The sequence below is a fragment of the Citrus sinensis genome, chromosome 5 (assembly GCF_022201045.2).
Source record: "Citrus sinensis cultivar Valencia sweet orange chromosome 5, DVS_A1.0, whole genome shotgun sequence".
NCBI classification, from domain to species: Eukaryota; Viridiplantae; Streptophyta; class Magnoliopsida; order Sapindales; family Rutaceae; genus Citrus; species Citrus sinensis.
The window spans coordinates 28,769,290-28,795,153 of record NC_068560.1 but is presented as its reverse complement, the minus strand read 5'-3'; the positions used below and the strand labels follow the sequence as shown (position 1 = coordinate 28,795,153).

At 33.7% G+C, this 25,864-nt stretch overlaps 5 protein-coding genes and 1 pseudogene across 7 annotated transcripts in view; 5 read left to right on the top strand and 1 right to left on the bottom strand.

Moving 5' to 3' along the window:
* Positions 1-25,864, top strand: part of LOC107176289 (serine/threonine-protein kinase ZRK1-like) — a 49,723-nt gene that overhangs the window by 15,829 nt on the left and 8,030 nt on the right. The gene's annotated exons all lie outside the window — the stretch shown is intronic.
* LOC102625987 (non-functional pseudokinase ZRK2-like) lies at positions 1,539-3,180 on the top strand. Of its 2 annotated transcripts, XM_052442091.1 has the most exons (3): positions 1,539-1,750; positions 1,912-2,014; positions 2,228-3,180. In XM_052442091.1, exons 2-3 carry the CDS (start codon positions 1,912-1,914, stop codon positions 2,980-2,982), a joined length of 858 nt encoding a protein of 285 aa, XP_052298051.1. In that variant the 5' UTR covers positions 1,539-1,750; the 3' UTR covers positions 2,983-3,180. The 2 variants fall into 2 exon arrangements, with proteins under 2 accessions (XP_052298051.1, XP_052298049.1); XM_052442089.1 differs by having other exon boundaries at positions 1,912-3,180.
* LOC112498803 (uncharacterized) lies at positions 6,011-7,279 on the bottom strand. Its single transcript, XM_025100390.2, has one exon. The coding sequence runs from the start codon at positions 7,277-7,279 to the stop codon at positions 6,011-6,013; it is 1,269 nt and encodes a 422-aa protein (XP_024956158.2).
* LOC102625045 (serine/threonine-protein kinase ZRK3-like) lies at positions 13,742-25,306 on the top strand (annotated as a pseudogene).
* On the top strand, positions 14,064-14,789 carry LOC127902425 (serine/threonine-protein kinase ZRK3-like). Its single transcript, XM_052441331.1, has one exon. It carries the CDS (start codon positions 14,064-14,066, stop codon positions 14,787-14,789), a length of 726 nt encoding a protein of 241 aa, XP_052297291.1.
* LOC127902588 (serine/threonine-protein kinase ZRK3-like) lies at positions 15,329-18,506 on the top strand. Its single transcript, XM_052442114.1, has 4 exons — positions 15,329-15,667; positions 15,840-16,861; positions 17,135-17,217; positions 18,132-18,506. The coding sequence occupies exons 1-3, from the start codon at positions 15,617-15,619 to the stop codon at positions 17,151-17,153; spliced, it is 1,092 nt and encodes a 363-aa protein (XP_052298074.1). The 5' UTR covers positions 15,329-15,616; the 3' UTR covers positions 17,154-17,217; positions 18,132-18,506.

Sequence of the window (25,864 nt, the reverse complement as noted above, 5' to 3'; positions counted from 1 at the left end):
TCCATAAATCGTAATTAGGACTAAATTTATGCAATAAACTCGAAACGAACATCTATCCATAATTTACAACTCCTGTGTCAATAAAATTACTAAAATGCCCTCAAGTCCGTAAATTATTAAAATACTATGAAATCGAAAATTATCGAATTACCCTCGGAATCGTAATTACACCCAATCCTCAATTCTAGGAATTACTAAAATATCCACCGGCTCAGAAATTACAAATTGCCCTCGGAGTGTGAAATTACCGAAATGCCCTTGCTGGTCAACGGTCACCGGAATTTGGTCAACGCTGGCCGGGAAGCTCAAGTCTGAAAGTTCCACTCACGCTGAGTTCAATGGTACAGGCGGTGAGCTCCAACGCGCGGTAACGACACTGGAATCTAGCTCAACAGACGTGAATTCCAACAATTGACCGGCGGCAAAACACTGACTCCTGGTGGCTATGGATGGTCGGAAATGGAAGAGGGAGTCGTGAGGAACAAAATCCAACCGGTGGTGTCACCCAAAACAAGCGAAAATCCCGGCGAAATAAAGCGAAACAGTCGCGGGTTTTCCAGTTGGTTTTTGGCGACGAGGATGGCAGGGGAACGATGGCCGGCTTCTAAGCTTCAGATTGGTACCAAACTCGACCAAAACGGTGGCCGGAAATGGGAGATATGGCCGGGTCACGATCGCGAGTTCTGGTCGGGTTTTCGGGTCTGTAATTGGGTCGGTTTGGCAACTTCTCTCTAGAGGTGGCAAAAATACCCGCCCAGTCCGGGCCCGGACCGTACTCAGGCGTTGTTGGCCGGGTATTACCCGGCCCGGGTATGAAGCGGGGTCGGTCTTGGATATCACTTGATAAACCCGGAACCCAAGTTTTATTTAAAAAATATTATAAAATATATATTATTTAAAATATTTATATTTATTTGACTCATTTATTATACATATATAAAGTTTTAAACACTTAAAGTTTATATTTTCATGTCAAACTTTATTGAAATAAATTTAAAACTTATAAAATTACCAAAAAAAAAAAATATATGCACATATAATATTAAAAAATATATAATTCGGGTACCCGGATTAAAATCTGGCACGGACTCAGACCCGAACCGGTTGCATCCGGGCAGGTCCAGTCATTGCAATACCCGGACCCAACCCGGGGTTTTGCCATCTCTACTTCTCTCTCACTCTCTGTCACACGTGCATCTTCCCTCTGTTTTCCAGCTCTTTTCTCTTTTGCTTTTACTAATTTCTTAACCGCCTCTTTTTATTTATTCATTTAATTCACATACGTTACATCCTCTTTCTTTTGAAATTTGGGAATTGAAGAGGGAGGAAAGAGAACCACGGAAACAAAAAAATTTGAAAATGCAAGAGGATAAAATGTGGAACAAAAGATATTTGATAAATTTCAAGACAAAATTTAAGATACGTCAATGTTTATTAATTGGCCGTTTCAACTATCATAAACTTTCTCAAAAAATAGAAATCATTATAAAAGAATTATTCCACGCTTAGCCACGTGGACTATTCTTACCCTCATTCGTTGTGTATCCTTGGTTGACTAGAGGAACACTTGTTGCATTTTCACATATTCCAAATTAAATTGAGCATTAAAAAAACCCTTCATACTTATTCAGATGACTCAAATGAATCAACATCAGAATCTGAGTCAACTCCTGCAGTAGTAAAGATCAAGATCAAGATCGAGCACAGCGTTTTCTTAATTAATCAATTTGCTGTACGCCCACTGCCACAGGTACTCCTCTCCTCATCATCAGCGTTCAGCAGCTTTGGTTTTTTTTTTTTTTCTCTTTTTTTGGGATAAATTTTACTGCTTTATATTTATGAATAAAATAGTATCTGTATATACAAATAAAACGAACTGATTGCAATATTTGAATTGGTTTCTACTTGTAGATGTGTTCGATTATCAGAAAATTCAAGGACAGGACTGATAAAAGAACATTGATGTTGAGGAATGGCGCGACCGTACTGAAAGAGTTGATAGCGTCTTCTCATGGTAAATATAATCCTTATCGTATCTTTTCTGCTAAAGAACTCGAGATTGCAACTAACAACTATGACGGGAGAGAAGTTATAAAACAATGCATCTTTCACATATATAAATTGTACAAGGGCTTTTGGCAGGAGCGCCTAATTTCTGTTTTGAAGTTTGATGAATCCTATTCTGATAGCGCTTATAGGTATAGTATTAATAACATAGTATATGCAGCACAAATGGATCACAAGCATATTTTAAAGCTAATTGGATGCTGCTTAGAGACTCCAATTCCCATTCTAGTTTTTGAATATGGAGAGTACAGAACTCTTCCTGAGCGTATTGGTCTCTGCGGCAATCCTCAACCTCGACCTCAATTTGAACCATTACGATTGAAACATAGGTTAAAGATTGCAATGGATATCGCTCATACACTTGCTTATCTTCATGTTGGATTCCCCAGACCCATCGTTTTTAGACATGTCATCCCATCACGCATCTTGTTCAATGAAGAAAATGTTGCAAAACTGTTTGATTTTTCACTATCCATATCCATTCCCGAAGGTGAAACCCACATTACTGATTGTCTGATGCAACCACGGGGATATTGTGCACCTGAGTATGTACCTGAGTACGTACCTGAGTACATGAGGACAGGTGTTTTCAATGAAAAGTATGATGTTTATACTTTCAGTGCAGTTCTGTTGGAGCTATTGACTGGACAGGGCAGCATGGATTTACTTCATACACATGGTTCGGTCCGTCATCTCATTGAACATTTGAACAACTATCTTCAAAATAATAGATTTACTGAGATAGCAGATCCTATAATTGTTCAAGACCTATCATGCACTGAGAAAGAGCACCAATTGCAAGCTTGTGCACGACTCACTCTTGAATGTCTCAACGAATCAGCGGTAGATAGGCCAACAATGGTTGATGTCACAAAAAGACTCAGACAAATTTATTGCTCTCTTTCATGTAATTAATCTTTTGTATTCATTGTTTCTATGTTTTCATTTTCCCCTGCCAGTAGTAGTACTGTAACCCGGTTATTTGAATAAACAAAATGTAACTTGTTTAATTTGCAAGTAAATTTAATTTGTGATATTAAACTTACTTGTAAATTGAATATTTTCTAATCACAAAATCACTTTGTTCACGCTGCTGCTGGGGCAGAGTAGAGAGATCCTCTGTTTTGTTTATTCGCATTCTGAAATTAAAATAAGCTAATAGAGAAGTCAACTACTATGAAGTTTCGATCGTCGACTGAGCCACTGGTTGAAGTATGTGTAATGTGTATATAAGCTATTAAATTCGGATTTTATTGTCAACCTCACTCAACCCAATTGTATTTCTTTTAGTATTTAAGTTTCAATCTCGGCGGACACAGTGGTGTACCCCGAAACTTAAATTTGGAAGGTGAGTTCAAAAATTTTAATTTAATTTGGCGTACTTAATTTTTTAAAGTCTCAAAACTCAAACTTTACTTTTTCATTTTAAATAATAATAATAAATTATTTATTTTTAATGTTGAAGCTCATTGTGGCTACTGACCACATTTATAAAAGTTCCTTATATAAGTAATCTCCATAAAATAATTATATGGCTATTGTAGTTTGAACCAAGTCTATAAAAACCACTAAACAATACTCTTACCACTAAATTATAAGTATTTTGTTACATAAAAAAATGTGCTCAAATTCTTTTTATTTAACTCTTTTAAAAAGGGTATGAGATATATTTAAAAGAAAAATAATGGCATAGAAAAATGCCTGAAGTCCCTCTTGAGCCCCCTTATGTATTGAGTCCGCCCATGGGTGGGACGCTAGTAGATTTCTTTAAACTATATATAACACAGTGGTGTATGTTATTGAGTAGTATTGCTAGATATATTTTTAGGTGAGCATTTTTATAAATAAAAGTTATTTATCACAAAAAAAAGAAAAAAAGAAATTGATGATATTCACGTTTAAATTTAATATTAGTGGAATATTTGTCATTGGTTACACGTAATGGCATGAATATAACCAACAATGGAATATTTGCTTGTTGTAGATTTATGGTCAAACTTTTGAAAGCTGTAGATTTATTGTGGATAAGTACTACATTGTCATTAATATTTACACTATTACAGAGAGTGGAAGATGAGCCACGAGATTCTATCACTTAAATGAAAAACATGGGTTGAATTTTACCACTATTTAGAATAACAATATTCAATTGATTCCAAAAAAAAAAATAAAAATAAAAAGAAGATAACTAAAAAAATTCATCAACACACCCCATCGACCCTCATCTTTTAAATGGATAAATTAAAATTTTCACACTTTTAGAGTACAAATTGAGGATTGTCATTCCATGGGAGTATTGAAGGTTACTTTATATAAAACAATATGCTGGTACAAATATACCCTTGAGAGATTGCAGCGTACACACAGTGCCTCTCTGGTGACCGCGTTTATGATGCTATAACAATATTTTTCTCCGGACTTTGAATAATTTATGGTTGACTTCCGAATTTCTTAGAAGCTTACGTTTCTGTTCAAATTTTGCTTGAGAAATTGCAACAGTGTCTCTCAAAACATCAAGCCTCTCACGGTGAGAGTCTCACCATCCATAGGTACATTGAAAGATCAAACCTCTCGTCGTCCACAGGCAGTGGCGGACCCAGAAAATAAATTCAGAAGGGGCTTAATATAAATTGATAAAAAAAAATTCGATAAGATAATAAAAGCCAACTGAAAAAATAAAAAGTAAAATATTCAATTTTATTGACATAATCATTTTTAAAACTTCTTCAACTGTTCTCGACGTGTTTTCATATTTTGAAAACGTCGAATAATATCTTTATTGTCAATACAAGCAAATACATCTTTTTCTATGTATACAAGTAAGGTGGCGTTTGTTTTTTAACTTAATAACTTAAAGTGACTTAACTTAATTAATTAAGTTAATTAGAGGTGTTTGTTTTTATAACTTAATAAGACTTTTTAAATAATTTTGACTTAATAAAATAAGCCAATTTTTTTGGTTTTTTACTTAATGGAGACATTTGAATTAAGTCAATTACTTACTAATGTAAAAAATATCCATGTTTTATAATTTATTTTTCATGTCTATCCCAAAACTCACCCATAGACATTTACCCCACATAAAAATATCATTGTTTTTTCTTTCTTATATTATATACGATAAAATTTGAAATTTATGATATTTTATATATTAAAATTATAAAATAATTATGTATTCACTTGAATATAGTTTTACTTATAAATGTTAAAATATTGTGGTATTCAATATATTATTTATTTGACATTCAAATTTAATGAGGATACAAATGTAAAAGTACATATTTTTAGCTTTTTCAGTTAAAAAAACAAACAACTTAATACTTATTTTCCGAAATTCAGACGAAAAAATAAACATATTATTCAGATTCAGATATTCAGATCTATTCAGAATTCAGACTAATTTAGGTCTATTCAGATTTCAGACAAAAAAACAAACGCCACCTAAGTTATCATTCAGCCATTGATCACCCATCCGGTTTCGAAGTCGATTCTTCACAAAATTCATGGCTGAAAATACTCTTTCTACAGTGGCAGTAGCTACAGGTAGAATTAAAGCCAATGTAACCAATTGGTAAACTAACGGGTACACCTTGTCTTTTTTAATCTTAACCATTGTCCTTGCAAGTTCACCAATCCCTTTCAATTCTGAAAATTCTGCACTAGATTGTAAATCTGTAATGTATACATCAAGTTGCATCTCAAGTGCTATAAGATCTATTGCAGAAAAATCTTTAGGATAAAATTCAGCAAGTCGCGGTAATTTTTCCTTGTCAAAAGCTGCAAACAAATCATTTGGACATAGACAAGCCAAACAAATAAGCAACTCAGTATTTGACTCATTGAAACGATTATTTAGCTCTTGAAGTTGCATGTCTAAGACAACATAAAATAACTCAACTCGATACCGATGTAAATTTGTGATCTCTTGAGCTTTACGGCGTGATCACCCTGGAATTAAAAACAAATCATCCATATCTAAAACATCGATATCATGCTTGCTACAGAAAGTAGAAACTTGACCAAATAAAGAATACCATCCACTATCTCTCAACTTCTGAAGGTTATGCTTATAAACTTCAACCAATTTTACAGCATTCAAAATATCTTGATCTTTCCTTTGTAGTGCTCGTGACAATTTATTTGCGTAGCCAAGAATATTTTTCATTAAAAATAAACAAAATACGAAATCAAATGATTGCATCAACTTCAATAGCGTATTATCTTGAAATCTTTGTTCAGAATTTCCTTCAACTTCAATTATCTCAAGCACATCGACCACAGATGGAAACATAGAAATTATGCTCATTAACGTACCATAATGAGAAGACCAGCATGTATCAGCAGGACGCTTTAAAGTAATCTCCTGATTCAAACCTTGTCCACTTGAAAGCTCGCCTTTACTTAATGCTTCAATAACTGCAAGAGCATGTTTCTCATGTAGAATGTCACGACGTTTAGCTGACACTCCAACAACATTAACTAGCATTGAAACTAAATTGAATAAAGAATTAACTTCCTCATGCTTTTTTGCCACGGAAATAAGAGCCAACTGAAGTTGATGAGCAAAATAGTGAACATAATAAGCAGATTCATTCTCCTCTAAAATGAGCGTTTTCAAACCATTAAACTCACCATGCATATTACTTGCCCCATCATAACCTTGCCCACGTAACATTGACAAACTCAATCCAAACCTTGAAAACATATTATCAAGAGATTCTTTAAGTGAGGCAGCTGTAGTGCTAGAAACACGTTCAATGCCTACAAAACATTCAACCACATATCCATTCTTATCCACATAACATAATACAACAGCCATTTGCTCTTTTGTAGATATATCACGAGACTCATCAATTAGAACAGAAAATAATGCATCACCCATCTCTCTAATAATAGCATTAGTAGTTTCAGTTGCAACACAACTTACAATGTCTTTTTGGATCTTTGGAGATGTCATTTGCAGATTTAGAGGAGTATTTTTGAAAGTAACAGCATTAATATCTTCATTATGATCAGCAAGGAAGTGTAAAAGCTCAAGAAAATTCCCTCTGTTGTTTGAACCATCAGACTCATCATGCCCACGAAATGCTAGCCCTTGATTTAAAAGAAATCGAATACAATCAACAACAACATTCAAGCGAGTTTCATATTCACTTTGAGTTTTCTCGGATTGTCTTTCAAAAAATGTTGCAATATGTTGTTTCTGATTCATCAACCTTTCACATTTCTGCCTAGCTCGGTTATGGGCACTATTGGCACCTCCTTCATGAATCTTAAATTTTTCTTTTTTTTTTTCCAATTTTTAAATCCTTTCCCAGTAAAAGTATCACTACCTGCTTGATCACCATTATCTTCTTTGAAAAGATAACAAAAAAGACAATATGCAGACTCTTCTTTTATACTATATTCCAGCCAAGAACCAAATTCTTTGAACCAATCCGAAACAAATCATCTTTGTTGATTTCCAAATTTCTCAAATTTAAAATTGTGCCCCTTAGGTTGAAAAGGACCCGTTTGTAAGTATGTTCTTCGAACTTGATCTCGAATATTACAATTATAACTATCAATACAAGGTCGTAAGCTAGGGTCAGCAGGCAAATTTTGTAAATTGACTTCATATGAACCATGACTAGTCCCCTCTAAAGGAGATGGGAGCTATGGTTTCTTTTTAAAAAAATTTTCCATATATGTTTCAAATCAAATAAAACTATTAATTATTAGATTAAATTTCACAATACGTCTAAATCCTAACAAAATAACGAACAAGAATAATTAATTTAATATAAATTTGATATTATTAAAACATTATTTGACAACACACTCAATGGGGCTCACGGGAAAGATACATGATTGTAAATTTTACTTTTTCAATTGCTCATTTATTTGCATTAACAAAGTGATTGCTTTTAATTATAATTTATATAATAAATTATACACCACTTTCATCATTTTACAGAGCACCCACTATCCCACCACTTTCCCTTTCAATTTTAATATTAAAGAATTGCTCACTTTTCACAAATCAACTTTTACTTTTGGAATTTTGTATATAGCTATCAGAATAAGAATTGATGAACGAAGTTAGAGAGATGCAGCACATTCATTCGGCCAGAATCATTAGTCAAACTTCAAAACAACATTCAAGCACAATACCTGTTTCAATCTATGGGATGTGGCTGATCTAGCAAGAGATGAAATCATGAAAGGCTCAGCGATCGCGGCGACAGATAACAATGAGTTGGTGGCAGACTAGTAGCAGGAATGGAAACGTTTGTTGGTGGCGGTGGCCAGTCTTTGTGATTTGGTGATTCACAGTTTCATGATTTTGGAGTTTTTTTTTATTCTTTTAATTTTTTTATTATCAATATAAAACGATGAGTTTTGTAAGTTAGTTTTAAATTAGAATTTGATTAAATTAAAAAGTTTTTATTATTTAAATGGATTTAATTTAAAAGACCAAAATACTTTATTTTTGTTGAGAAAAGTTCAAATTATTTAATATATTAGTATTGGACTTAATAATTAGAAGGGGCTTTACGGGCTAAATTTAAAAAAATTTTAAGGCTCAGGGGGGGCTTAAGCCCCTCCTGGACCTTAATTGGATCCGCCCATGTCCACAGGTACATCCTAGCTTCTTGTCAATTGTCATCATCAGCTTGCTTTAATTTCTTTTTAAGTACGTTCTCTTTATGTAAATAAACTTTAGTTTTTTACCTTTTATTTATGTCACTTATATTTTATGTTCCATATTAATATTAGTTTTATGTTCTTATTTCTCAAGATACTTACACATTTTATTTATTTTACTTTTTATTTACGTTTTATGCTCTTATTTCTTAAGATATGTACATGTGTTATTTGTTTTACCATTTACATCACTTATGTTCTATGTTCTTATTTCTTAACATATTTCTCAAAAAATAAAAATCATTATAAAAGAATTAATTCCACGCTTAGCCACGTGGACTATTTCTTTCCCTCTTGTGCCGCACATCCTTGGTTGAATAGGGGAAGACCTTATATTTTATACTGTATTTCAAATTAAATTAAGCATTAATTAGACAAACAAATTTTATAATTATTCATGATTAAAAGAAAAAAAACTATTTATGACTCAATTTAATCAACATCAGAATCTTAACTAACTCTTGCAGTAGTAAAGATCAAGATCAAGCATCACTTATGTTCGATGTTCTTATTTCTTGACATATTTCTCAAAAAATTAAAAAAAATCATTGTAAAAGAATTCATTCCACGCTTAGCCATGTGGGCTATTTCTTTCCCTCTTGCGTCGGATATCCTTGGTTGAATAAGGGAAGACCTTGTATTCAGCAACTTTGATCTCTCTTTTTTTTTTAAAAAAAATTTTTATTGCTATACATTTATGAATGAAATAGTAGTATATAAATAAAACGAACTGACTGCAATATTTGAATTGGTTTCTACTTCTAGATGGGTGCAATTATAAGAAAATTCAGGGACAGGAATGATAAAAGAACATTGATGATGAGGAATGGCACGAGTGTACTAAAAGAGTTAATAGCGTCTTCTAATGGTAATATAATCCTTGTCGTATCTTTTCTGCTAAAGAACTCAAGATTGCAACTAACAACTATGACAAGAGAAAAGTTATAAGACAGGCAGCATATATAAATTGTACGAGGGTTTTTGGCAGGAGTCCCTAATTTCAGTTATGAAGTTTTATGGTCATGAATACCATCGTCATACATACGGAAGTTGTATTAACAACATCACATATGCAGCACAAATGAGCCACAATCATATTTTAAAGCGAATTGGATGCTGCTTAGAGACTCCAATTCCCATTCTAGTTTTTGAATCTGTAGAGTATGGGACTCTTCGTGATCGTATTTTCGGCGATCCTCAACCTCAGTTTGAACCATTACTATTGAAATCCAGCCATCCAGGGCAAAGATTGCAATGGATATTGCTAATTCACTTGCTTATCTTCACTTAGGATTCCTCGGGCCAATTTTTTTAGAAATTTCAAGGCATAAAATATCTTATTCAATGAAGAAAATGTTGCAAAATTGTTTGACTTTTCACTATACATATCCATTCCTGAAGGTGAAACCCACATTACTACTGACGGAGTGATTGGAACACGGGGATATTCTGCACCTGAGAACATAAGCATATGTGTTTGAAATGAAAAGTCCGATGTTTTTAGTTTTGGTGCATTTCTATTTGAGCTTTTAGCTGGACGGATACACATCTGGGATCTTCTTAAGGACACGCATGATCATGGCTGTTTTTTCAATGAATATTTGAATAACTATCTTGAAGATAAAAGATTTACTGAGATAGCAGCTCCTATAATTGTTCAAGACATACCATGCATTGAGAAAGAGCAGCAATTGCATGCCTCTGCACAACTTACCTTAGAATGTGTTAACAACTCACCGGAAGATAGGCCAAAAAAAAAAAAAAAACTCAGACAAATTTATTGCCCGTGCGTGTAATTTTTTAAATTATACTCTTTGATTTTAGGTTTTCATTTTTCCATGCTATCAGTTGTGGCCGGTTGCACAAATAGACGAAAAGTTACTTGTGTATATCATGCTTTCATCAGCGCTGTCGGAAGCGGATTGATGTGTTACAGAACCTAAATCTAATTTTTTTCATCGATTATGAAAGAGGTACACTGAGTACAGATTTCTCTTGTTTCTGGTACTTCCAACCTAGAAAAAAAGATGTGCTGAATCATGAATGAAATAGTAAATCCTGCAATTATGCAGAGGGCTATGCTCCTAAAGAGCTGCATATACACAAGCATGTATATAGATCTCTGATATGAATGCGTCTCTGAATCACCAGATGAAAGGCCAGCAATGATTGATGTCCCAAGAAAACTTAGACAAGTGTATTTGTCTTCTTAATATCATTATCTGAACGTGTTGATGGATGATATATAACTTTCATGTTTATTTTCTTGAATATATATGGAGAAAAAAAAAACTTCCATATTCAGCTCCTCTGTTTGCTTATTGTTTTCTTCATGCAGCAGCAGGGCGCAAGTATCTTACATGTTGCCAAATTGGTTTTTTAATGGGTATGGTGAGTTTGTTTCCGAAAAAAAATTGAAGTATCAAGAGGAGGAAGACAGCGAAAAGATTATGAGGATGAACGGAGCGAAAGTGCTAGAAAAGTTGATATCTTCTTCGAAAAGTAAATATAATCTAATTCGTCCCTTCTCTGCTAAAGACCTTAAGGCAGCAACAAACTATGATACACTTAAAAGTTATCACAAATGACTATAAATTATAAGAGGGTTTCTTTCAAAACCGGCCTATTTCAGTGATGAAATTCGAAGCTTTTTTGAGGCCAGACCTTGCAACCAAGAATTGTATTAACTTCATTGTGTTTGCATCACAAATGAGTCAGAAAAATGTTTTGATGTTGATCGAATGTTGCTTAGAGATTGAAATTCTCATTCCCTTTTTCTAATTTTTAGCAAGCGGCACTCTTGCTAATTGTATTTACGGCCTCAAATCGGACCGGTTTGACTTTTGAGACTGCTATTGAGAAATTAAAAAAAAAATTAAAAAAGGGGCTAATGAGGCAAACTGAGTCAAACCCGGTGTGGAACAAATCACGGAGTTCATAAAAAAAATATTAAAAATATGGACGGTTTTAAAATAATTGTTCTGTTATTAGATTTAGAATGACTTTTAAATTATTAAACTGGGTATCTTTAGGAAAGGGGTGTCATAAGGAGTTTCTAAGGGTGTTGAAAGAAGGGCACTTTTTATTTTACACGGACTCTTATTAAGTGCAAAGGCCCCGTCCAAAACTTCATCCGTACAGGGATTTCGTGGTGGCTAATGTCCCGTTTAGCTGCAATGAAACGTTCACAAACAATTGGTTGACCGGAGAGGACTTGTTTTACTTTTGGATTCGGATCCCCCGTATTTTCTATCTTAGTTCTCTTAAATATTAAAAAATCCATTGACACGCGTAATTAATGAAATTATATAGCTGACATTAAATCTTACATTACAATCTTATTTTAAAACTCATAATAACTCAAAAGTTTTTCCTCTACTTATTGCGAATTTCTCTCCCTTCACGAAATTAAAATTTTAGGTACAGCAATTTTAAATAATTCAAAACAGCAGGTGTAAAATTAAAGAAACAACAAAACAGCAAACTTGCCTAGGGCTATGGACCTTTCTTTTTTGGATTACTGGGCACTGGGGATTCTGGCTATCTTGTGTGCATCTTTTCAGTGACAAAGAAGGACATCTCTAAATTGGATTAAAGCTGCTGCCAGAGCAAAGAAGAAACTCTGAAAAAAAAAATTTAATTTCCCTATTTCTCATCATTCAAGGATGGAAGATTTTTCTTATGGTGAACAACCGCCCACATGTTGAGTTTGCTGGACCTTTTTGGTTTTCCCTCGTAGTGTAGGAGCTCATTTTCCTATTCACCGCTGCACTGTTTATGGAGTTGCAGCTCATCTTTTTGGTTCTGAGTTTGCAGCAAAGAATTGCAAGTGTGCCGCTCAAGCTTGCTTTAATCATAATCTAACAATTAAAATTGCAATATTGTGAAGGGGGAGAATCGCAATAATTGAAAAAAAAAAAAACTTTTGAGTGATCATGAGTTAAAAAATAAGATTATAATGTAAGATTTAATCTCAATAATTTAATGCTATTAATTACACATGTCAATGGATCTTTAAAAGTTTAGGAGGATTAGGAGAGAAACTGCCTAGGAGAGTATCCAAATTCAATTCCAAACGATCGCACTACTGCAAAGATGAGGAAACAATCTAAAATTAGTCGATATTTCAAAAGAAAAATACTGAGAATTGAGAAATTGATCCATCAGTCTCACATGCCAATTCTCCAAATCTTGAAAATACACCTTCAAAATTTTGAAGTTTGAATTTGACCTGCAGAAATTTACCCCTAGCTTCGTCCCTGATCCTATCCCAGTCCTCGCTGCTGAAGAGCTCATCAAGTTAACGCAAAAGGCTTTGCTGCATGGCTTTTAATTTTGAAGAACACTGTAAAATTTCTTAAAGTTGATTGGGATGTTCCTCGGAGACTCAAAACCACACATTTTTTACGGACAAGGAATGGATTGCATTGATGAAGCCGGAAATCGTCATTAGTTATTGCATTGTGTGAAGAAATATATTGAATGTAGTATCTTTAATGAGATAATAGATCTGGTTCCTCTGGAATTTGCTCTTAAAGTTGCATGTCTCAATTACAAGCACTTTATTCGACCAAGCAGCATTCGACATTCGACAGTGGATTGGTGTGACTGACCTGACAAATGAAAGCGATAGTTATTTTGATTCAATAAGAATCATTTAGAGGGAAAACCTTAGGTGCAACTGTGGCACCGTACCACAGTTGCATCTAGCCGTTGGATGCCAGTGGACCCCACCAATCCAACTGCATCCAACGGCTAAATGCAACTGTGGCACGGTGCCACAGTTTCACCGTAGCATGATCCTCATTTAGATTAAAGATGTTTAATTTTAGGGATCAAATGTGGTTGCCACGTGTAATTTTAGAGATCAAATGTGGTTGCCACGTGGGAACACGTGTCTCAATATAATTGGGACGCAATCTCATCAGCCAGTGATGACTGATGAGGGGGTGTCTGTCATCACCACTACAAGTAGGACTTCCTCGGAAATTTCGTGGTGGCAGATTTCCTCTCCCTTTGACTTGAATGATATGCGAGTACACACCACGTTCACAGAGATCAAGCCGCGCGTTATCTCGATATCAGATTTATCAATTTGCCGTCCACAGGTAAATCCTCCTTGTAGTCAGCAGCTTGCTGACTATATTCTATATATAATTTCTTCCTGCAAATTAATTTACTTCCATGTACATACGTGTTTTGAAGGAAACAGCAACAATTTTTAGTTTTGTACACACACAACTATGATTCATTTGCCGTGTTTAATTATAAAAACTAATTATATTTTAATGGGTTTCTACGTTTTAGATATGAGGTCCATTTTGAGAAAATTCAAGAATAAAGAAGACAGAGAGAATGCTGTTAATATTAATAGTAAAACAGAAAATATGATGAGAAATGGCGCGAGTGTGCTAAAAGAGTTGATAGCGTCTTCTAATGGTAAATATAATCCTTATCGTATCTTCTCTGCTCAAGAACTCAAGCTAGCAACTAACAACTATGACCAGAAAAACGTTATAACTGAAGACTGGGGGTGTATATTGTACAAGGGTTTTTGGCAGGAGCGCCTAATTTCTGTAATGAGGTTTCGAGAATCTAATCGTGATGGACACGGAAGTTGTATTAACAACATTGTCTATGCAGCACAAATGAGTCACGATCATATTTTAAAGCTAATTGGATGCTGCTTAGAAACTCCAATTCCCATTCTGGCTTTTGAATCTGTAGAGTATGGGAATCTTCGTGATCGCATTTTAAGTGCTTCTCAACCTCAAACTGAACCATTACTAATGAAACATAGGTTAAAGATTGCAATGGATATTGCTCATGCACTTGCTTATCTTCACTTTGGATTTCCCAGGCCAATCGTTTATAGAGATTTCAAGACAGCACATATCTTGTTCAATGAAGAAAATGTTGCAAAAATGTTTGATTTTTCACTATCCATATCCATTCCTGAAGGTGGAACATCGGGAGCAAAGTGCTTGAAAAGCGAGAGAACCGAGATTTGCTGCGTGAGGGAGAACAAAGCGTAGACATGCTGCGTGGCGAGGGCGAAAAAAGCGAGACGCGTGAGAGAGTTTGTTGATGCGTGTGTGGGGCAATTTTTCTCCCAAAAATCAGATTTTATACTACGCACAAAACGCACCGTTTTGTGCGTAACTGTTGTGAGAATATCAGCCATCTTTCTCTCCACTTTGCATAATCTATGGTTGACTTCCGAATTTCTTAGAAGCTTACATTTTTGTTCAAATTTTGCTTGAGAAATTAAAACAATATCTCTCAAAAGATCAAGCCTCTCGCCGTCCGTCCACGGGTGCATCAAAAGATCAAATCTCTCGGCGTCCACAGGTACATCCTAGCTTTTTGTCAATTGTCATCATCAGCTTGCTTTAATTTCTTTTTAAGTACGTTCTCTTTATGTAAATAAACTTTACTTTTATCATTATATATAAATAAACTGTTGCATTAGTAAATTTGCTACCTATTAATATTAGTTTTATGTTCTTATTTCTTAAGATTTTTACATATTTTTTTGTTTTATCTGTTTTACTTTTATTTACATCACATATGTGTTTCATGTTCCTATTTCTTAAAAATATTTATCAAAAAATAGAAATCATTATAAAAGAATTAATTCCACGCTTAGCGAGGTGGACTATTTCTTACCCTCTTGCGTCGGATATCCTCAGTCGACTAGAGGAAGACTTCTTGTATTTTCACATGCATTAATCAGACAAACGAACTGACAAACTTTATACTTATTCATGAATTTTTTTTTTTTTTAAAAAAGAACTTTTTACTTATTCAGATGATTCAATTTAATCAAACAGCAGAATCTGAACTAACTCTTGCAGTAGTAATGATAAAGATCAAGATCAAGCATAGCGTTTTCTTAATTAATCGATTTGCCGTATGTACACAGCCACAGATACTCCTCTTCTTGTCATCAGCATTAAGCAGCTTCGCTCTCTCTTTTTTTATAATTTTTTTATTTAATTTTACTGCTATATATCTGTGAATGAAATAGTAGCATATAACAAAAACGAACTGCTTGTAATATTTGAGTTGGTTTCTACTTGTAGATGGGTTCAATTATGAGAAAATTCAAGGACAAGACTGATAAAAGAGCATTGATGACGAGGAATGGCGCGACCGTACTAAAAGAGTTGATAGCGTCTTCTCATGGTAAATACAACCCTTATCGTATCTTTTCTGCTAAAGAACTCGAGATTGCAACTAACAACTATGAAGAGATAAAAATTATAAAACAAGACAGCACGTATAAATTGTACAAGGGCTTTTGGCAGGAGCGCCTAATTTCTGTTATGAGGTTTCGAGAATCTAATCGTGATGAACACGGAAGTTGTATTAACAACATTGTCTATGCAGCACAAATGAGCCACAATCATATTTTAAAGCTAATTGGATGCTGCTTAGAGACTCAAATTCCCATTCTGGCTTTTGAATCTGTAGAGTTTGGGAATCTTCATGATCGCATTTTAAGTGCTTCTCAACCTCAGATCGAACCATTACTAATGAAACATAGGTTAAAGATTGCAATGGATATTGCTCATGCACTTGCTTATCTTCACTTTGGATTTCCCAGGCCAATCGTTTATAGAGATTTCAAGACAGCACATATCTTGTTCACTGAAGAAAATGTTGCAAAATTGTTTGATTTTTCACTATCCATATCTATTCCTGAAGGTGAAACCCACATTACTACTGATACAGTTATTGGAACGTGGGGATATTCTGCACCTGAGTACCTAAGCACAGGTGTTTTCAATGAAAAGTCCGATGTTTATGGTTTTGGTGCATTTCTATTTGAGCTTTTGACGGGACAGATTATCTCTGACCTTTTGAAGGCTGCACACAATCTCGGCTGTCCTTTGGAGGAATATTTTAAGAAATTTATTGAAGACAATAGTTTTACTGAGATAGTAGATCGTATTATTATTCAAGACATATTATGTCTTCGGAAAGAGCAGCAATTGCATGCTTATGCACAACTTATGTCTGAATGTCTCAAACAATCACCGGTAGATCGGCCAACAATGGTTGATGTTGCAAAAAAACTCAGACAAATTTATTGCTCTTTCATGTAAACAACTTTTTCATATTTCTTGTTTTCATGTTTGCAGTTTCCATTTCATTACTTGTAACCTGTTATATATCCTGTTATATAAACAAAAGGTTAGTTGTTTTTTTGTTTGGCTTTCATGCTTTCGTTGATTAGTCCTTGTGGAAGCAGAGGAGTGTGTTGAACAAACTTAATATATTCTATTCTAGAACTTCCATTAGATGATTTTTCATTGATTTGAAATTTCCCAGTCTTAGAGAACTGTGCACTAAACTAAACAATTCATGGATGTAGGGAATCACATGAATCCTGAAGGCGCCAACTGCAAAGCTCCTCTGTTCTCTATCTTCATAGATGGCTGAAATTTCCTTCAACAGGTACGTGTACACCCTCGTTGAGTGTGCTAGAGCAGGATCTCTAAATGAGAAGTATGTCTTCCCAAAAAACAAACAACAAAAATGAGAAGTATGATATTTAATTTTTGGTGTGGTTCTATGTGAGTTTTTGACTGGACAGAGAATAGAGTTAACTCACATTAAAGATTAGTTTTGGATAAAATATGAAAAGAGACTTGTTGAAAAGAAACAGATTCAGTCATTTTGTAGATCCTTTTGTTATTGAAAATAACTTACCTTCAAGTGCATTAATGAATCACAAGAAGATAGGCCAACAATCGTTGTTGTCACACGGCAAAGCAACTCAGTTAAATATACCTATCTGTTTGTTTAATCTTCAAATATATGTATGTTGGCAAGTGACATTCTAAATTGTGAATCTTTACGCCATGTATCTTGCTCTTATTTAGAGACATCTTCATTTGCCATTGTATTCTTTCTGCTGGTTTGCATTCACTCTAGCTCGCTGCTCAAGTTTGAATTTGTTGCAAGACAAAACATAACCATGTGACTGTGACATTACAAAGGTCAAATGTTCAGTGTGTATATTATGTTAGATTTTATTTGCTTGCTTCTGCTTTTCCCCGTGACTTTAATTCTGTAGATTGTTGCAATTACGTATGAGCCATCATATGTGCAGATTCTGTGCACCCCTGTGGATGATTAAGAGTTTTATTTGCTTGCTTCTGCTTTTCCCCGTGACTTTAATTCTGTAGATTGTTGCAATTACGTATGAGCCATCATATGTGCAGATTCTGTGCACCCCTGTGGATGATTAAGAGTTTTATTTATTTATTTATTTTTTCAATGAGACATATCTATCATGCATATGAATGAACTCCCTCTTGCTTTATATATTTATACAATCTACTGGTGGTATTTTGGTGGGTTTCTAGATATGAGTTGGATTTTAAGAAAATTCAAGCTTTGGTCGAAAGGTAAAACAACTTTGATGATGGGGAATGGCCCGAGTGTACTAGAAGAGCTGATAGCATCTTCAAATGGTAAATATAATCCTTAACGTATCTTCTCCACTCAAGAACTCAAGCTAGAAACTAACAACTATGACTAGAAAATTGTTTTAGCAGAAGACACTAGCTATAAACTGTATACAATGTACAAGTAGTGCCTAATGTCTGTTATGCAGTTTCATGGTCATGAAACTCGTCCTTGTGCAAACAAAATTTGTATTAACAACATCATATATGTAGCACAAATGTGTTACAATCATATTTTTAAGCTAATTGTATAAACTGCATTGTGTTTGGATCTGATCGGATGTTGCTTAGGGACTGAAATTCACAAAATGTGTTACAAAGTGGAACTCTTGCTGATCGTATTCATGGCCCTCGACCAGACCAGTTTGACTTTTGAGACTCTACTACTGAGAAACAGGCTAAAGATTGCCATTGAAATAGCTATTGCAATTTCATGCATTCATGTTGGTTTGCTAGACCTATCGTTATTACAAATATCAAATCATGATATATCTTATTTCATGAACAATTTGTTGCCTAATTGTATGGTCTTTTGCAATCTGAGTCTATTCTAGGCCAACGATTGTTGATGTTGCTAAAAGACTCGGACAAATTTATTGCTCTCTTTCTTTCATGTAATTAATCTTTTGTATTCCTTGTTTTTATGTCTTCATGCGGACCCAAAACTTTATAATATCTCGGGCTCAACTAATAATTTTATATTTTGAATCGAGCATAAACATTCATATGTATATAAAAAAAAAATCAAATAAGAGAGACATGAAAAATCGTATAGATACGTACTCTAAATAAAAATAACTATAGAAAAAGAGTAGAAAATAAAAGACAATTCAAATATAAAAACACTAATTTTCAATTACCAAATCCGACACTGAAACTTATAATAACATGTAATTATATAAGAATTAATAAATCAATTAAGAATTTCAAGCTAAAATAAATCAACACATGTAATTACAATCAATTAAAAATTAAAAGTAGAACTTTTATGTTTGAAAAGTACTTAATTACCAGGCTTAAATAAATTAAATAATTAAAATTTATTCATCTTTTTGAATTATAAAAATATTATTAATCAAAGTTTTAAATAATAAACTAAATTCAACCTAGCAAAAAGGTATTTGAGTGCTGTTATTTCTTTACAAGACATTCTGACTCTCTTAGAAAAATTAAATGTTGATGATTCTTCTATAAAAAACTACTCAAATTTATTTTCTAACTTGTCCTCTTAGTTAAATAACTAATAAATAAAATATCAAAATTTACATAAAAAGTTTATGAAAATGTTGATAATTGTTACTATATGTTTTTTTCAAGTAATTTTAACACTAGTGACGATGTTATATTATATTGACATACTTTTTTTTCCAATTAGAATTTTTTTAAAATAGATTAAAGTAGTAATAACTTTTTAGACCCCTAATGATTTCAATCTATTTAACAAGTATATAATTTAATCATTTTATAAAATAAGTCACCAATTTCAATTGGAAAAATAATATAATTGAATTAGAGACATTTTTAAAAATAAAATAAAAGCTCTATTGTTATATGAAATTGATAAAACATATGGGTAACTGAATTAGGGACATATAAGAAAATAAAATAAAAACTCTATTCATATATAAAATTAATTAAAATATAAGGATTTAAATGATTTTTTCCCGCCACTCTCTTCATTTTCCTATGCCAGTGGTAGTACTGTAACCCGGTTATTTGAATAAACAAAATGTTACTAGTTTAATATGCTTGATTTAATTTGTAATATTAAACTTACTTGCAAATTGAATATTTTTCTAATCACAAAATCACTTTCACTCTGCTGCAGGGGCCGAGTAGAAAGTTCCTCTGTTTTCGCTACTAGAGAAGTCAGCTGCTATGAAGCTCCGACCGTCGACTAAGCCACATGTTGAAGTTGTGTAATGTGTATAATTTAAAGCTATTGAATTCGGATTTTTAAACTCAATCCCATAGTATTTTTTTTTTAAATTTAAGTTTCAACGCAGGTGGACACCAATAGATTTCTTTAAACTATATAAAATTGTGTGTTTTTTTTATATATTTATATATTATAATTAGAGATAAATTGAGACTCTTCTTAATAATTCTAATGTGGCACAATCCCAAAGTTAATATCAATGAATACTAGTCTACTCTTATTTAATATTGGAGAGAGATTAATTTTATCTTAAATATAAGGAGATAAGTAAATCTCTACTAAGAGGGAAATTCAAGTCCCAGCCACTCGAACCCATACACTTAAGATTCTTGAGCGCATGAGTTGCGAATAGGCAACGAGCCCATAGGCTATTAAGTAGTATTGTTGGGTGTATTTTTAAGTGAGCATTTTTATAAAGAGTGGGACTATTAGCACCCCTCTAAATATCTCTTAACACCAATTTTCTTAATTAACCCCATTAAAATATTTTAAAAAATTATAAAATTCTTTTAACACCTCCATCAATGACAAAAATATCCTTAATTAAAATTTATTGTGTAAACCTCATTCTCTAATTTTTATTATTAAATTATATTTCAACAATGGGATTTATTTCATTTTTTTTAAGAGTGCAAATTGCAAATTCAGTAAGACAACCGCAAGGATCACATAGTTAAACCAAAGAAACATGTCACTTCATCTTGAGAAATCCAGTTCAATTGAGAAAAGGTACGAAATGGAAAATAATAAACTAGACATGGCTCTGTTATTTTGAGGCACCAAATATCTTAGATTGTTGCTTCCAGGAAAGCTCTTCCAGGTTGACGATCAGCCAAAGGACCATGACATCCTGTTCTCTGACTTCCACCTTAGATAATCAGCACGGCTGAACTTGGTAAATCCCCATTTCCTGCTGACAATAATCTTTTGACGAACAGGAAACTTGAACTTAGCACGGTGAAGGGCCTCCTGAGCATGGTGGCTATTACTATCCTTGCAACGGACAGAAAGCAATGGAATTTATTTCATTTAAAAAAAAATAGATTTTCATTCTCTCTATTATAGTTATCAGTGATAAATTTTTCGCTTGAAAACTAGAGGAAAAGACAACCTTTCTAGTTTCTAAAATGTTAGATTTTTTAAAGAAAAAATTACTTGACTTTTGAGTAGGGGTTTAATTAGAAATTATCCTATTATGTAATTTTAATCAAGGTTAAAATCGTAAACTAATTAAAAGAGTTTTAAGAGGCATTTAGAGGAGTGCCAATAGTCCCACTCTTTTATAAATAAAAGCTACTTATCACAAGAGAAAAAAAATTGTTGATTTTCACATTAAATTTAATATTAGTAGAATATTTGTCATTGGTTCTACATAATGTAATACAATAGAATATTTGCTTGTCGTAGACCTATGGTCAAACTTTTGAAAGCTATAGATTTACTGCGAATACCTACTTCATTGTTAGTAATATGGCAATCCCTGAGTTACGTTTATTGTAACATACATTCAATGAAATGACAAACCGTTAGATATCTTGAATTTGAATCCAACAGATATTATTAAATTTATGCAAAATAGTAACAAATGCCAAACCGGCTGAATTGGTTATTGAAGCGATGGGCTACCGGATGAAACAATTTGAAGATGGTTTGCAAAGCTTTGAATCGAGATTGGCATATACCCATTGATGATTGATTGCTCTGCTGCCGTTGAATTACAGAAGGGCTAGGAAAGCCAAAAAAGACGAGAAGAGTGGGAGGGGGATGCAATTACAAGGGTATAAAGTGGAAGGATTGACAATGGCAGGCCACGAGACTTGCATTATTTTCCCCTCTCTCGATTTAGCATTCGATATTGGACTGCCATTCTCGAGCTCTCTCTCAAAATTTCCTCTTTATCTCCCATGCCCACATCACATTTTTAATTCTCCTTCTTGTATCCGTTTCCACGACTCATTGCCCTCCCTACACCAGTCAATTTTCTTTTCCCTTCTCTCGGTAGACAATAACTACAACCACAACTTGCTAAAATTTCATTCATATTAAATTGAAATCATTTTAGCCATATGGAGAGAAGGGAGAAAAAAAAAGGAGAAGGCCATAGATTATAAGAACGATGTTTCTTCAAAAAATGGTGTTTGCACCTTTTACATTCAGCACCTCATTGCTCTAATTTGCCAATACCTATTGCTTGACTATTTATGTATCAAAAAGCGTATAATTATTAAGCTTCAGAATCATGAAGAAAGTCAATTCCCAAGGAGTCGTTCATGCGGGCTGGTGAAATTACTAACGCAAGAGTGAGTAACGTCTGTTGTCTTGTGAGCTGTAACGACTTAGTTCCATATACTCACCGTTGTTTCTCTTTCGCTCGATGGTCTAAGGAGTCGTTCATTTTCACTGGAATTTGGTGGTGGAGGTCTGAATTTTGAGGATGATTATCTTGGAAGAGATGGGTAATTTGATGGTGAAAACGATGCCGTTGCGCTAGTTAAGACCGGCTATAGAAGGGAGCCTCTCGTGTTGATTGTTTTTGCCTTTTTGGTGACCAGTTTCAACTGCTTAAACCAGTTTAATTTTATCACTGTTATGTGCACTTGGCAAATGTTTATTGGTCAACTGGTCATTTCATTGAGTGTATGTTACAATAAACGTAACTTAGAGGGATCTAGAAACAAGTCACAAGATTCTATGACTTAAAACACAAAGGAGAGGCAAAGTTCAATTACCTTATTTAGAATAACTATATTTTTTTTTTGGTTTTGACCACGAGGTATCCTGGGGAGGGCCCCAACTGTGGAAGACACCTTTAAGCCCGTACCACAACCCAGACTAGAAGTCCCCGCTCGAACCAAGAGGCACAGGTTCTCCCAACAAAGGCGACTTCCCTGCGACTCGAACTGGGGAGCAAACCCAGTCAAGCCACTTAAGGGGACTCCATTACCAGTGGAGCCAACACTTTGTTGGTAGAATAACTATATTTAATTTATCTTAAAAAATGTGAAAATATCAACTTACCTTATTTATTGTTAACAAGATAACAAAAAAATTCATCGCTCCGTATTGGCCCTAATCTTTTGAACAGATGAATTAGGATTGTTATACTTTTTGAACAGCAACTTGCTTCTGTTCATTTATTTATTATTTTTAATGATAAATGTATGTATATATGAAAGAACTCTCTCTTGCTGTAGCATACTATATAATCTACCAATTGTATCATCAGCTTGCTTTAATTTCTTTTTAAGTACGTTCTCTTTATGTAAATTAAGTCTATTTCTATCATTATATATGAAGAAACTGTTGCAGTAGCTAATTTACTACATATTAATATTAATATTATGTTCTTATTTATTAAGATATTTACGTTTTTTATTTACTTCACCTTTTATTTTCCTTGCTTGTGTTTTATGCTTCATTTACATCAGTTATGTTTTATGTTCATATTTCTTAAGATATTTGTCAAGAAATGGAAATCACTATAAAAGAATTAATTCCACGCTTAGCCACGTGGATTTTTTTCTCATCCTCTAATGTTGGATAGCCTTGGTTGACTAGAGGACTTCTTGTATTTTCACATTTTTCAAATTAAATTAAGCATTAATTAGACAAACAAACTTTATACTTATTCATGATTTAGAAGAAAAAAAAAACCTTATACTTGTTCAGGTGACTCAAATTAATCAACATTAGACTCTGAACTAACTCTTGCAGTAGTAAAGATCAAGATCAAGATCGAGCATAGCGTTTTCTCAATTAATCAATTTGCCGTATGTCCACAGCCACAGGTACTCCTCTCCTTTTAGTCAGCATTCAGCAGCTTTGCTCTCTTTTCTTTTTTTCTTTTTTCTTTTTTAATTTTACTGCTATATATTTATGAATGAAATAGTAGTATATAAATAAAACGAACTGATTGTAATATTTGAATTGGTTTCTACTTGTAGATGGGTTCAATTATGAGAAAATTCAAGGACATGATTCATAAAAGAGCATTGATGATGAGGAATGGCGCGAGTGTATTAAAAGAGTTGATAGCATCTTCTAATGGTAAATATTATCCTTATCGTATCTTCTCTACCCAAGAAATCAAGCTAGCAACTAACAACTATGACCAGAAAAACGTTATAGCAAAAGACACTAGCTATAACCTGTATACAATGTACAAGGGGTTTTGGCAGGAGCGCCTAATTTCTGTTTCGCAGTTTCATGGTCATGAATGTCGTCCTCGTGCTTACGAAAGTTGTATTAACAATGTCACATATGCAACACAAATGAGCCACAATCATATTTTAAAACTAATTGGATGCTGCTTAGAGACTCCAATTCCTGTTCTAGTTTTTGAATCTGCACAGTATGAGACTCTTTGGGATCGTATTTTAGGTGCTCCTCAACCTCACTTTGAACCATTACTATTGAAACGTAGGTTAAAGATTGCAATGGATATTGCACATGCACTTGCTTATCTTCACTTTGGATTCCCCAGGCCAATCGTTTTCAGAAATTTCAAGACATCATGAATCTTATCAATGAAGAAAATGATGCAAAATTGTTTGATTTTTCACTATCCATATCCATTCCTGAAGGTGAAACCCATATTACTGACACGGTGATGGGAACATGGGGATATTGTTCACCTGAGTACATGAGGACAGGTGTTTTCAATGAAAAGTCTGATGTTTTTAGTTTCGGTGTATTTCTATTTGAGCTTTTGACTGGATGGGACGTCTCGGATCTTGTTAAGGATGCGCATGATCTTGTCTGTCCTTTCAATGAATATTTGAAGAACTATTTTGAAGATAATAGATTTACTGAGATAGTAGATCCTATAATTGTTGAAGATGTTTTATCCATTGAGAAAGAGCAACAGTTGCATGCTTCTGCACAAGTTACCTTTGAATGCATCAAAGACTCACCGGCAGATAGGCCATCAATGGTTGATGTTGCCAAAAAACTCAGACAAATTTATCGCTCTCTTTCATGTAATTAATCTTTTGTATTCATTGCTTCTATGTTTTCATTTTCCCATGCCAGTAGAAGTAATGTAGCTCGGTTATTTAAATAATCAAAATGTTGCTAATGCAATGCTTGATTTAATTTGTAATATTAACTTACTTGCAAATTGAATATTTTCTAAAGCACAAAATCACTTTGTTCACTCTCCTGTAGGGGCCGAGTAGAGAGTTCTTCTGTTTTATTTGCATCACAAATGAGTCACAATAATGTGTTGAAGTTAATCGGATGTTGTTTGGAGGTAAAATTCCTGTTCTAGTGTTTGAATTTGCAGAGTACGGGAATCTTCATGATCTACTAAATCGTTCTTATCAATCTCATTCTGAGCCTTTTCTTAGGAAATTGATTGGTGAAGCAGACACGCAGCTAAAGTGAAATTGTAAGAAAATAAAGAACAAGCACAAAAGAAAATACCAGAAATTACGTGGTTCGGCTTTTAGCCTACGTCCACGGGCGAAGACAGAAAGAAAGATTATACTAGTGAAAAGGAATTACAAGTATTGTAATATTTTAGCTCACTACCTAAAACCCCAATACACCCAAACTCTCTAAATCACTATAACAAGAGCTCATAAATTCAAGCTCTCTAAACTCTCTCTCAACTGCTAAATTGCTCTCTGAATGGAATACTTAAGCTCTTCATTTGCACTTCTATTTATAGCAAAATGATGGCCAAGAAAGT

What these genes read in the sequence shown, in the direction of transcription:
- LOC102625987 (XM_052442089.1), top strand. Translation starts at nt 1,912, where the DNA reads ATGTGTTCGATTATCAGAAAATTCAAGGACAGGACTGATAAAAGAACA.
- LOC112498803 (XM_025100390.2), bottom strand. Translation starts at nt 7,279, where the DNA reads ATGAATCAGAAACAACATATTGCAACATTTTTTGAAAGACAATCCGAG.
- LOC127902425 (XM_052441331.1), top strand. Translation starts at nt 14,064, where the DNA reads ATGAGGTCCATTTTGAGAAAATTCAAGAATAAAGAAGACAGAGAGAAT.
- LOC127902588 (XM_052442114.1), top strand. Translation starts at nt 15,617, where the DNA reads ATGATAAAGATCAAGATCAAGCATAGCGTTTTCTTAATTAATCGATTT. An exon ending in TCTTAATTAATCGATTTGCC is followed by an intron (nt 15,668 to 15,839) that starts GTATGTACACAG and finishes TTCTACTTGTAG; the next exon opens with ATGGGTTCAATTATGAGAAA.